The sequence below is a fragment of the Falco rusticolus genome, chromosome 7 (assembly GCF_015220075.1).
Source record: "Falco rusticolus isolate bFalRus1 chromosome 7, bFalRus1.pri, whole genome shotgun sequence".
Taxonomy (NCBI): Eukaryota; Metazoa; Chordata; class Aves; order Falconiformes; family Falconidae; genus Falco; species Falco rusticolus.
Genome location: NC_051193.1, coordinates 63078206 through 63092275, shown reverse-complemented (window position 1 = coordinate 63092275; position 14070 = coordinate 63078206). Strand labels below are relative to the sequence as shown.

The 14070-nt window shown below is 45.5% G+C and overlaps 1 protein-coding gene across 1 annotated transcript; it reads right to left on the bottom strand.

The window, feature by feature from the left end:
- Positions 1-1183: 1183 nt before the first annotated feature.
- SSTR1 (somatostatin receptor 1) lies at positions 1184-4747 on the bottom strand. Its single transcript, XM_037395764.1, has one exon. It carries the CDS (start codon positions 4556-4558, stop codon positions 3371-3373), a length of 1188 nt encoding a protein of 395 aa, XP_037251661.1. The 5' UTR covers positions 4559-4747; the 3' UTR covers positions 1184-3370.
- Positions 4748-14070: the final 9323 nt, after the last annotated feature.

The following is a 14070-nucleotide window of genomic DNA, read 5'->3' as shown; positions in this document are numbered from 1 at the left end:
AAAGCAGCAACATACTACTGGTTATAAATTACAGTTTACCCATTTGTAGATGAATTATGTTACAGCTGTATAAAGAGGCAAAATGTCAGCAAGAAATGTCACTGTACTTTTTTTTTTTAGTGAATTAGGCATTAGTTCAAATAATTTCCATATGAAATCTGAAGACCTTTTTGTAATTTGGAAAATATTAAGATTAATTCCCTTTGTTTTCTAATGTTATTTCATGTTATTTCACAAGGACAACTTTTTTTAATATTTTTTTTTCTGGTAGGGATAGTCTACTGTTTAGAATAATAACACAGAATGAAATCACTTTCTTTTTCTTCCAAAGCAAATGAAGAATGATTTACAGCTGTTGATCACCTCTCCCACTGCCAAAGTCAAGCCAAGCTCAGAGTGAAAAATAGCAGGAAGAACTGTTAGTTTAGGATAAATGGGTTTTCTTTCCAGTTCTTTGCAGTTTCCAGTTCTGAAACTGCAGAGGGTGTTTCAGTCAGTAACGTCCAGGCTGTGCTGGCTGGAGGCAGCGCGTCCATCTGAAGGAAAGCCTGCCATCTGCCATCTGCCGAGGCACCCACAGCCTCTGCCCAGCACCCGCCTGTGCTGCCCGGTACCAACACCACCCTCTGCGATCTGCCTGCCAGAACCTGAAATTAAAGTGCATGTGCTGGTAGGTGTAAATGCATCCACTGCAGCTCTGCTTAAAGGCAAAGTCAAAAATTAAAATCATAATAATAAAAAAAACCCCAAGAAACAAAACCAGGCTCAACTTCTCATCAAAGCTGAGTATCAGGTATGAATCGCTGCTTTAAAACTTCTTTCTCATCGTGTCTGATGTTAAACAAATCCAATAGTAGTAAGCAGACGACTCCCTGTTTAATCTGACCATGCATAACAATATGCCTGGGTGAAAAAACACTTAAGATTATGAGATTTATAGCATTTTGAAGAGACTGTAAGTGAGATTTTAAGTGAAGCTCTACAAATAGCATCATGTGGTATCGTGGGGCATTTTACTGTTTTGACAGATATTTGGTTTCTGTGAAAAGTTAAATAAGCTTATAAAGAGATTTCATCCTTTTTTCCCCCATATGTGCATGTAAAACATTATCAGAATTAATAGATGCATGTTTTCTGTAAATGCGGTCCACTGGGAAGTAAAAGAAAAGAAACTGTACAATTGTTAAACCTTTTCACAAAATATTTTAATAAGGATGTAACATCTTCACATTAGCAATTTTTAAACTAAAAGGAGCTGACTCACAGCCCTTTGAAGTGAATTTGTGTTTTTTCACTCGTTTCAATGGGCTTTGAATCAGACAACTTTTTAATACTAAATTTATACATTCATTTAACAGTACCTAATTTTTGGTGAAAGAAATGTACAAAGTAGTATTCTGCTTTTTGCTGCTGAGAAAAGTTAAAAGGGTGTAAGTTAACAAAAACCTGTAGTAAGTCCATGACTGCAAATGCTAGATGCCTTAATTGTCAACCTTACACAACGCTGTACTTAAGCACAGTACTTAAGCTACCAGTACAATGCTATGGGTATGCTGCTACTAGAGATTTTTCCCAATCTCTTGCTTCAGATTGCCAGTAGTTATAATTAATACAACCACAGTATTGTGCTAAAGAAGTGATTTGTCACAGCTACTGGGACACCTGCCACTGTGTGACACTGTTAACACAGGTGGTAGAAAGCAAGAAACATAGCTGCTTATTTCAACGTAGTCCGTACCGATTCTTACATACGGGATAAGAGGGAGCAGGGGTAGAAGATTTTGTTTAATCAGCTGTCATTTATCAAACAAGAAAGCTTCATTCGTCTATATGAAAATTGTTCTGTCATAGAGGGGAAGAGAGAAAATTCAAGAGAATTTTTGTGGGGGAGACAATGTAGATGAAGGAGTTAGAAAAAGTGACAACCTTTTTATCTGAAAAGGAGCCTTCTTGAGCATCATCCATTTTAAATGCAACCTTGCAAGTAGCCACCACAGACATAAGTACACAGTATAAACTGCTTCAGAGAAACACGTTCACGACACAGTGACAAGAATCAAATAAAAAAAATCAAACAAAAAGAGGTCAGGCACACACGAAAAACAGGAATTCTCAGAAATGAAACATCAAGCAGCTCTGGGCCAGTATATTACATTGGCAACATACGAACACACACCCCCTTGTTTTTTTAGTGCAACAGAAGAAACTGAAGCTAAAGGTAATAGCTATTATCAAACAGCTACTTTTTTTTTTTTGTCAAGTATTTATTTCAGAGCCTGATGGAGATTTTGAAACCAATCCCTCTTTTTCCATGTAGGCTAAAGTGACTTTGTGGCTGCCCCAGGTCATTCAAAACTGTCTCAGCTCCCTTCATTGCTGTTTCACAGCTGATGGAGCAGGCGCAAGACAGCAGCTTCACAGTCTAGCGCTCCCTTTAAACTTTATTATTAGCACACTTTATTGTACATATGGACATATTCAAACATTTCCCAACTCAGTGCTCCCCCCCGACTCCCGGCTCGGTGCTCTGCTCCCTGTGAGTCATGGGACTGTTTATCTCTCATTATCAGCAACCTGCTGCGCACCTCTGAAGCACGGCAGTAATCACATTTTTTTCCGAAGACCTTTTCTGCCCTGCTTCCCCTGAGCGTAGCACAGAGAGCCAGAGTCCCAACCAGCTGAAAGCTGTCTCTGAAGCGAGAGACGGCTCCATGTCTATGCCACTGCTTTTCCCAGGGCCTTTTTGCTCCCCATTTTCTTTTTTATTCTGGGGGCAGGGGAGGGGCTGGCAGAGAGAGGCTACTTGCTCCTTCCTGGAGGAGGGCAAGGTGTGTGTTGGGGGGGGGGGGGGGCTTTTCCCAGCATTTTTACTCTCTGAGGGGGGAGTGCATACTGAGAGATGCGGAGCAGGGTCACGTTCAGCTGGGGGGAGCCTGAGTCTGAATGCTGGGCTTTGACTGAAGCAGGCTTGGCTCAGTGGCCTGGAAGGGTCCCACCAACTGAGGGGGGAGGGCAACCTGTACAAAAGGTGAGGGGAGAGTCGCTGCAGGACCCAGACAGCCACTTGTCAGACACACAGAAGGGTGGCAGAGCCTGGCTGCCAGACCCTAAGTCAACCCACGAGCGTGGCAATTTGCCAAGTGGGCATCAAAGCATCAGCAACTGCACCCGCTCTCAAGGGGAGCACTGGGGGGGGGATGGGGTAGCAGACTGAGGATGTGGGGTTTTCTTCACTCCTTCTTGTGCCAAACACCACTGTTGGTGGGCAGGACGGAAACCCCCTCCCTCCCGGCCTCCCCATGCCACAGCCCTGGCCTCGCTCACCCTCCTGCTGGGGGGCAGTAGGGGCACGGGGGGCAGGAATGCTTCCTCAGAGGGTGGTAATCCTGGAGGTGCAAGTGCCATTCCTGTACATGCTCCCTGACTCCAAGTTGTCTGGGGGAAAGTCCTCCACGCTGTATGCCCTGCTCTTGAGGGCAGTGGCATAGTAGTCGATGGGTTCTTCTGCAGCATTGTCCATCCAACTGAGGCACAGCAGCCGCTGGAAGGACCGCTTGAAGTTGTCTGAGAGAAAGCCATAGAGGATGGGGTTGGCACAGCTGTTGGCGTAGCCCAAGATGACGGAGAGCTGGCTGATGGTGGCATCATCCTGCTCTACAAAGACGTTGACCAGCTGCACAATGTAGAAGGGCATCCAGCAGATGACAAAGACCATCACCACCATCATGACCATGAGGGTGATCTTGCGCTCCGAGCGTTTGCGTTGCTGCCAACCAGCCTTCAGGGCCACCATGCGCATCTTGGCAATGATGAGGATGTAGCAGAGACAGATGGCCACCACGGGCAGCAAGAAGCCCATCAGAAAGGTGTAGACCACAAAGACCACCAGCCACCTCTGGGTGGGCTCTGGCATGAGCATGTTGCAAGCCACTGTTCCATCACTGTTGGCCGCTGTGTTGGAGAAGATGATGATGGGCAGGATGATGAGGATGGAAAGCACCCAGACACCCAGATTGACCATCTTAGCCACAGTGGGCCGGCGGTACCTAGCCGCCTTGATGGGGTGCACCACAGCAATGTAGCGGTCCACACTGAGCACGGTCAGGCAGTAGATGCTGGTGAACATGTTGATGGCATCCACGCTGAGCACCAGGCGGCAGAGCAGCGAGCCAAAGGGCCAGTGGTGCAGCAGGGTGGAGGTGACCAGAAAGGGGACGCTGAGCATCAGCAGCTCGTCCGCAATGGCCAGGTTGAGGATGTAGATGTTGGTGGCCGTCTTCATCTTGGCATAGCGCAGGATCACATAGATGACCATGGAGTTGCCACACAGCCCCACCAGGCACACCACGGAGTAGATGAAGGAGATGAGGATGGCGCTGCCCTGAGACTCGCTCAGGGTGCTGTTCGGGGCTCCGGAGGAGTTCCTGCCGCCCGAGTCCATGCCCCCCGCCGCCGCCTCCTCCGAGGCGCTGCCGGCTCCGCCGCCACCGCTGTCGCCGCCGCCTCTGTGGCTGCCTGCACCGCCCGGAAGCCTGGGGCAGGTGCCATGGGGGAGCATCCTCGGCGCCCCCCGCCCCCGGCTCAAAGCGGCAGGCGCCGGCCGCTGCCCGGGCTCGGCATCCCGGCGGGGCTCCCGGCACGGCAGGCGGCGGCTGCCGGCACCGCTCGCTCCGGCTGCCGGTGACCGCCGCTCCCGGCTGGTGAATGATTAATAGGCAGCGGCGCGTCACCGGCTACGAAAAGGAGGAGGGAAAGAGAAAAGGAAAAAAAAAAGCAGGAGGAGACGTAAGTGGGTGTCCCTCCCAGCCCACCCCCCGCGCCCGCCGACCTCCCACCCGCCCCCCGGCGGTGCGCGGCTTGGCAGCGCCGGGGCGGACGGGGCGCAGCTCCCCCCGTCCCCACTGCCCCCCACCCCGCAGTGCCCCCCGACACTGCTCTCCCCATCCAGTTTGGTTTCCCCCCCCCCCACGCTGCTGCCCCCCCCCCCCGCCTCCGCCAGCACCTTCTCCTCCCCCACCGCCCTGCACTGCTCCCCCTCCGTGGGCCGGCCCGGGGTACCCCAGGCGAAAGGGACCATCCTTTCTCCTTCAGGAAAGACGCCCTGGTGAGCGGTGGGTGGGCGGTGTTACCCGGCAGGCATGCCTCTTGCTGCCCAGCTGCTGTAACCCTCTCCTGTCACCGTGGGTGCTGGCACCGGGCATGACACCCACTGGCACGGCCCACGCAACTTTCATCCCTAAGCACACGGCAGTGCCTGAGCACAGCAGCCCCCGTGCCCCCTGCCACGGCGCAGATCTGTGCCCCCGGCCTTGTCCAGTCCCACCACCACCAGCAGACATCACACAACAGCAGATACTTTACAGTCCTGCCCCTCTCTGCATGCTCTGTCCCAAAACACGCCCTCCTGTCCCATTCTGACACCCAGCACATGCTCTGTCTCTATCCATCACACATTCAACAGTGCAGGCACCCGTCTGCATGCTACAGCTCACCATCGTTACACCACAACGGTGCTGAGACAGTCCTAGCTATGCTGCTACACAAACACACCGTCAGTCTGCTTTTTTGTCGCCTCACATACTGCTTCCACTCAAGGATCACTTCAAGCTCAGCCATCACATGCTGCATCACCAGCGCTGCAGCCCCTCTCTTAATATTGTACTTAAGACATATGCATAGCCCTGATAGGGTTGTATCCACACGGGGTGAGGCTATGAACCCTTCTCAGCACTATACAGTGACACAAACCATTGACACCATCTCCATTCATACACTATTTCTTACATGTATGTAGCTATCACTACATAAATGACTTACACCATGCTATATCTGACTTTTACCATGCTATTTCATACACACAGCCTGATCCTGGGCAAACACAGTCATACACACCGGTAGCTACTCATACAATCATCTCCAGACAGGCACGACTGCCTTACACACCTCATTCACACCACCAGTTCCAAACACACATGAGCACCAGCAGATAGTCCTAATACTGCATCTCTATACCCTGACATGCATACTTTTTTGTGTTTTTTTAAATGTATGACTTCGCATACACCTCTCCTTCAGAGCACTGTGTCTTACCTCCCTATGTTATTGCTCCATGTACACAGTCTGTCCTTACGTGATTATACATAACTACTTGATCAATTTCCATATACCACCACCACCTGCCCATTCTTTATTAACCAGACATGGTTGCCCACTAACACACACACCCTCACACTTGCTCACTGCATCACTTGTGCACCCTCAGCACAGGGTTACATACAAAATGCTCAGTAACTGCTGATTCTGTTGGCTGTAGCCACTCCTATGTGCAAGCATATCACACCTGTACGGACACCAACCTCTCTCTTCACATGAACTGTCGCCTATGAGCACCGCCTACTTTTGTCAAGAACAGCAGGTCCCCGCTGCATAAATATCACCACAGTGCATATGCTGCTATACGTTCCCCACAGCACCACCATACTCAGCATCACACATGCATCCTTACAACCTACTCATTTCACCATGCATGCCCATCACCTCCTACAGTTCACACATCTTGTTATCACTGTCTGCTCACCATCACAATTACACATATTATCACTACCCACCACTTTAATATGCAGATACTCGCAGCATTACCGTCAACTTATTATAAGCCGTCATCATGAATTTATTCCCCCTAGCACTGTATATACTCCTATATCCCTTATCACCAGCAGCAGCTATTCCAACACATATATATAACCTCTGTCTGTATGATTTCCCTTGTGTCAGTCCTGACACTCCAACGTGACCAGAGTGTGCTCTTTGACACCTTGTCAAAGGTATTACAGTTAGCATGCACACTTTTGCACGACTCTTCAGCGAGCTGTTTCCTTTCCTGCTCTGACTAAAAAGCAGATTTTGTATGCATGTATATGTATATATGCACACCTACACAAAAATTTAATGATACATAAAAATAACCCTATTCAGTTTTTAGTAATTACACACAAGTTCTATCTGGGTGGTACTCTGTGACCCTTAGGGCTTTTTTATTTATGTTTTAGTATAGAAATACGTATTGAACAGCTTTTGCGGGTGATCTTACCGTTCTTAGGACTATTGCTGTATATGAGTCTTTTAGCTAGATGTTTAGAACACTTGGGGACGTCATACACATTTTTCTCAGAAAACTTATCCTTACATTTGGAGTTTTAGAGGTTGTATATTCTGATGTGTTAGCATCAGAGCTTCCACTATACAGTGGGGAAAAAAAAAGATCTATAAATATCTATATTTAACTACAACATGCAAATTCTTTACTTGCAGTGTGCTATCTGACACTGCTTGAGTCTCTACAATTTTGTAAGTTCAGCTGGAGAGTTATTTTCTTTAAAATTTATATTCTGGGTGAATATGAAGCAGCCTTTAGTCACTGATATGAGCTGGAGCAAAAGTCAATAGCTGCAAATCCATCAACAAGAACATCTGGTTGCAGCGCTTTAGTCTGTTTGAAAACCTATAGTTCAAATATAATACAATTTTTGTTTCCATGAATGTTTGTTTTAAAGGGCATTTACTTATGGAGCATTGATTGAGGGGTTTCCTTTCATATTGTTACAAATTGACATTTAGCAATAGTATGACTAGAAATGTGAGTGCTTTTAGATTGCTCTTTACTGAATATGGGAGGAAAAAGGATTGGTTTTGAAACTATTAATAGTAGTGTCAGCACCACAGAATTTCCGTTCTTGACTGCATTGCCCTCCATTGCATTTGCATACATATAAACACATAGTCACTCATGGACTCATTTAAGACATTTTATTCACGCTTAAGCCCATTTGAATTAATTACTTTACAATACTAGCATTTGGCCATGCCCTGCACCCAAAAGGGCCAGTAAAAGCTCTTCTGTTGAAAGGGATGTGAGCATAATGTTCTTTCTTACTGCAATGATTCAAAATAATATACCTGTAAACTGTAACTCCTGCAAAGGTACTAACCTCATTAGGTATCATAACCTCATTAGGTATCACAGACATACCTGCTTGACATATACGTCCAGAAAAAACAAAATGCCATCATAGGCATAATTATAATGAGGAACCGTGCGCTATATGTCCCGCTTAGAAGGCTTGAAAATTTCTGTATCTCCATTCATTGAAGTTCCCTTTGGGTATAGAAAATTCCATTCACATTAGAGAATTATATAATTTTCCAAAAAGGAATTTTCTGAATGCCTGTCTAGTCACTTAGGCTGATTGCTCTAACACAGTTTATACATATTAATTTACTGAGAAATTCCAGCTACCGATCTTTTCCAATCTCAATTGCTTGTTGCTCATGATCCAAAAGCATGTATTTCTAACCTCAACTACTTGATAAAGTAACAATGACTGATTAGAAACAACACATTTTATTATCATATTAATGATATAATACTGTTATAAATACCAACATTGGCTCATTTCAACCTCATGAAACAAAAGGCATATTTCTGACAATCCAAATAGTCTTTAAAGCAGAAATCCTGATATAAACCAACTCTAATTTTGAAAATTATTAGACATTTTATTTTTGTAATGGTTTGTTCTTTTACCTAAGGAGTTTGGCTGTAAAGAGTAGGCCAGAGGTCTTAGTTTGTGTTTATAATCCACCTGTCACAAAAAGGGGAAGGACAGCTTGACCTTCTCAACACAGTCTGCAGGCTGGCCTAAGACACACATCAATACGTTCCAATACCCCATTTTTGTAGCAACACCTGCCTCCCCTGGAAAGCTGGAAAAAGAATTAATCTCCAAAAAATTCTTGCTTCTGGGCCATGCCAGGAAGTCTAGGGCTAAGGCTTAGCCCATGCCTAGGGTTAGAGTTAGGGTTAGGAGAGACATGAAGCCCACAGCTCCAGGTGCAGTGGGAGTGCCAAGGGGGAGGACCAAGGGTAGGGGAGGCTGTGCAAAGAGCGCATGCCTGAACACTTGTTCGTTCCTCTGGGACAATGCTGGTCATCTCAGGATACAGTTCATCCCATGCCTAAGCTTATGTTTAAGGTCAGGAGAGACGCAAAGCCAACAGCACCAAGCTGAAAGCAGTTGAAAAGGGTTTAAAAGCTGCATAAGGTAAGGGAAGGCTCTGCAGATGCTGTCCTCTAACAACTTTCTTCTCTGGGACATAGGTTGGGGTCTCTGGATAGAGTGCAATCCATGACTACTTTTATCTAACCCTTGGATTAGGGTTAGAAGAGAGACAAAGCCAAGAGCTCCAAGGGAGCTGAGCTGCAAGAAGGGCTGCCAAAGGGTGAGAAGAAGACTTCACAATCTTTTCTCCCCTGCCCACATTCTGCTCCAGGACGTGGCTTGGGTGTCAGGGTAAGGTCCATCCCAAGCACATCTTAGGGCTGGACTTACATAAGGCAAAGCACAGAGCTCCAACTGATGAAGCACTTCCCACTGATATTGGCAGCTCAATCCTTAATTTTCTTCCCGCAGCTGAATGCTAGCCCAGTCAGCTCCGTCTTGAGGGAAGAAGCCAATGGCAATTAGAAACACCCTACTGACAAACGTTGACCCTGACAGCAGGGTAAGACTGACTCTCAAAATCTCCCACCTAAAAAACCTCTACAAACAGCTCACAAGGCAGATGAGACATTTTCTGTCAGTCAAGATGCCTTGCACCTGGGGTCACTGTGTCTTGAGTATTGCGGCAAGAAAAAGGAAACAGTCAAGGCACAAGGAAGCCTGTGGTGTTTATTAAATATGTACAACCCAGGAAAATAAATGAATACCCTTAATCAGTATCCTTCAACTTTTCAGCACAGTAATGATGTGGTAAGCTGTGCAACTGCTCTAATTAGTACACACCACAAACCAGCACATTCAAAAGAGTTTTGGTAGGTTACGTCATTTCAGTGGGGTCTACTGACTGATTCGGTAAAGTGTCTCCTATTCAAACTGTAGATGCCCTGTGCACCATTCAAAATGAATGTTTCATAAATCTTGCTGATAAATTAAATTGAGTGAACACTCTTTTACAACCATCTATTTCTACAAAATAGCAAAATATTATATAGTGTGGGTAATCGGTTGAATTGTAATCCATTATAGCTTTGTTAAAAATCATTCAGTACCCATTTCAATTGCATATTTTTGGAAGTCATACATTTTTCATGACCTTTTGATTAAGATAGAAAATTTCGGGGCACTTAAACCACTCGAATGTAAATTCTGTTCCTGCTTCATGAGTATCACTGGATGTGCTGTGACTCAGCAGAGATTTTAACTTTTCATTAGAATGTGTCACGTTAAGAGTCTGATGAGTGGCTGGGAGAGGGGGAGAAGACAGCTCTCCTGTTGAGTCATGAAGTTTGGAAAGGATCCCCTTGCTTTCCAAACTCCTCAGAGAGGACTCTAGGTGTGGCTAGATCCAATTGTAGTCTCAGACTTGGTCACTGGTTTTAAATCTAAAGGATCATATGTACAACCACTCATCAGAGTTAATGTTTGCCTGTCAGAGTCCAGTTAAGGACTTTCACTGAAACAGCTTTGCAAAGTTATAAAAATAGATTATTTATTAAAGAGACAGATATAACAAGTTTGGAATCGCCATTGATAAATACACTTACTGCAAAAATCAAACTCGAGTACAGTGCTTTTGCTTGTAATATTGTCCCTAGTAACACCTAACGTAGTCGGAGGTGCATGTCTCACTGAAGAGGCGTCCCTGCGTTGGGAGGAGAGACATCCAGGCCCCTCGACCTGTCCCAAAATAGAGTTCTTGTCCTGAAAAAAAAAATGATTGTAAAATGCCAGATTTTATACTCATGGCGAGGTGGGACTAAGTCACTTACTGTGTGCTGGTTGGCCCTTGACAAAGTGTCAGTTCAGGAAGGGCAGTTGGGCCCGATGGCTCAGCGCGGAGTGGGGAGGATTCGGTACTGATACAGACTCATGGTTACGGATGTGGGAGGCCTTTCCCAGCCTTTGGTGACACAACCGCAGGCTGTGAGGGCCCCCCTCACCCGGGCATCGCTCAGTTGGCTTGCTTGTCAGACTGCATCTGCTCCCTGTGTGGCGGGATAGGCATGCTGCTCGAGGCAAAGCCCCAAATCCACTTTGAGTTGTTCATTGTTAGATCAGGATTGAGAGGGGGGGAGGCACAGCGCCACAGAATGTCAACTCATATTAAAATGTTACCTTTTTAATACAGCTATTGTATCTTAGATGTTGTAATTCCAGTGTCATGAAGGCCAGTGGTGAATGGTGTTCCTGAGGGGGTCAGTGGTGGGACCGGTGCTGTTCAGCATCTTTGTCGGCAACTTAGGCACTGGAATTGAGTGTGCCCTCAGCAAGTTTGCTGACAACGCCAAGCTGTGTGGTGCGGCTGACGCGCTGCAGGGAAGGGACGCCATCCAGAGGGACCTGGAACAGGCTGGAGTGGTGGGCCTGTGTGAACCTCATGAAGTTCAACAAGGCCAAGTGCAAGGTTCTGCACATGGCTCAGGGCAATCCCAAGCACAGTACAGGCTGGGCAGAACATGAATTGAGAGCAGCCCTGAGGGGAAAGACTTGGGGGTGTTGGTGGACAAGGAGATCAACATGGCCCAGCAATGTGTTGTTGCAGCCCAGAAAGCCAACTGTTATCTTGGGCTGCATCAAAACAGGTGTGGCTATCAGGCCGAGGGAGGTGACTCTGCCCCTCTAGTCTGCTTTCACGAGACCCACCTGGAGTACTGCATTCAGCTGTGGGACCCCCAACATAAGAAGAACATGACCTGATGCAGTGAGTCAGGAGGAGGCCACACAGATGATCAGAGGGTTGGAGTACCTCTCCTGTGAGGACAGGCTGGGAGAATTGAGGTTGTTCAGCCTGGAGAAGAGAAGGCTCCTGGGAGACCTTATAGCAGCCTGCCAGTACCTAAAGGAGGCTTGTAAGAAAGATGGGGACAGACTTTTTGGTAGGGCCTGAAGCGATAGGACAAAGGATAGTGGTTTTAAATTAAAAGAGGGTAGATTTAGATTAGATATTAGGAAGAAATTCTTTACTGTGAGGGTGGTGAGACACTGGCACAGGTTGCCCAGAGGAGCTGTGGGTTCCCCATCTCTGGCAGTGTCCAAGGCCAGGCTGGATGGGGCTGTGGGTCTGGTGAAAGGTGCCCCTGCCCATGGCAGGGGGGTTGGACTACATTACATTTGAGGGTCCCTTCCAACCCAAAATATTCTATGATTCTGTGATTCTGGTTATCATTTTACTTTTAGCAGAATGACTAAACTTTACATCAATTTTAGTTATGGTTGAAAATGCAGTGCAAATAGACAGATGGAAGTGATTCATTATAATGGTATGTTAGAAAGCATTTTCTCCTAAACAGAAAATTTTGTCATTTGAACTTTACAATTAATTGAGAAATTAACAACTATTCTGTAAAAACAGATGTTTTAAACCATATTCATCAGAGAAAGAGTCAAGCTGTTGCTTAGTGAACACATAAAAGATTCTTTGTCTCTTGATCCAGATGCATTTATTTCAGACTTAGCTGCTGCAAATATTAGAATCAGATGCTTGGCAAAAGTTGCATTTCATTGCAATTCTTCCCACTTTGTTGTATTTTCTACTTTTAATACTTAATAGCTGACAAAAAGTACCATTACTGAAATCAATTATCTGGCAGAATCATACAACAAACTGCTCTGCGCCATTGCTTTTTTCAGGAAAGCTGAGGGCTGAACACATGTGCTGACAGCACACTCCCCAGGATCTCATGGGCAAGGTTGTTGCCCCAGCAAACAAGATAAGACATAGCACCAGATTCTGATCTCAGACATGCTCTTCCAAATCTGCGTAGTTGTATTGACTTGTAATTAACCAGGTTTGTATTAATGTGTCACTGGCTGGAACCTCAGTTTTCAGTCCTTGCCTCTGTTTGAAAAGTTATTTGCTGACAAGTGTCATCAGCAGTAGGTGCAGCTGAAATGCTACTGAGCATGTTTTGGCCATAAACATAGCCAAGGACAAACTGTATTTAGCAGATTTTCATCACGCTTCGTTAAAACCTGCCTGGAGCAGGGCAGATAATTGTACATAAAATCTTGTTACTGCTTGATTAACTTGAATATTTGAAAAGAATGAGGGAGTTGTATATGTTGTTTTAGCTGGATAAACAATATCTGAGAAGTCAGGCTCCCCAAATTGTACTACCTTGTTCTACGCTGTAATGCATATTCCAGTCGAAAAACCTGATGTTTTAAAAAGGTAAGGCAACTAGTCTCACCACTGTCAAGGGCATAAACCAAACAAATACTCATAGCAGGAGAGCTGCATGCTTTATTTCTTCCTTGGAAGTAGGAGTGTCTTCCAAGGGAAAATGTCTTAATTTAGTGAAAATTGGCATATTTCTATTGACTTTGCTGAGCATGGATCATTGTGTTAACTGAGCCTGGCCTCTGAGGTTTCACAGTGGTATGTATTCCATCCGGGGAAGAATATTTATGACTCGGTTGCTAATCATTATTACAGTGTAACTGAACAGACAGGACCTCAGTGTGTTTCCTCGAAGGGAAAGAAGCGTGGAGCTGTGATGTGATACCTACAGACATCACTGGCATCCAAAAACATCAGAGTTCAGATTGCAACACTGGTGTCTGAATTGATTTCACCTGTAATTACGTCTCCCTGGAAAGACTTGTATAATTTCAGGTGTATCTTGAGGAGAAAACTAGGATCCAGTTATATTTTTTCGGTAACATTTAGAAGCCTAGCTAGCCTAAAGCACTTTATAAAACAATAAAATAGCTGCTGGTCAGTCAAAACCATTCTGTGGAGCTCCAGGTATGGAGATTTGTCTTATCTCTGGGTATATTCTTCAGAGAAATGGTTATGAAGCTTCCACAGAGATCTGAGAGCATTTTGTTTATTATCTTTATGTTTAGCCTCTATAAAATTGCAGCACTTCAAGATGCTTGATAGATAACACTGTATTTACACAAAAACATTGGAAACAATTTAGTTGGGCTTGACACAAAGATAATCTCAAAAGACATTTCACATGGTAAAAAATTGTGGTGGTGTTTATAGCAGTTTCCTTTAGTTTCT

Excerpts from the sequence above, each read along its gene's own strand:
- SSTR1 (XM_037395764.1), bottom strand. The coding sequence starts at position 4,558 with ATGCTCCCCCATGGCACCTGCCCCAGGCTTCCGGGCGGTGCAGGCAGC.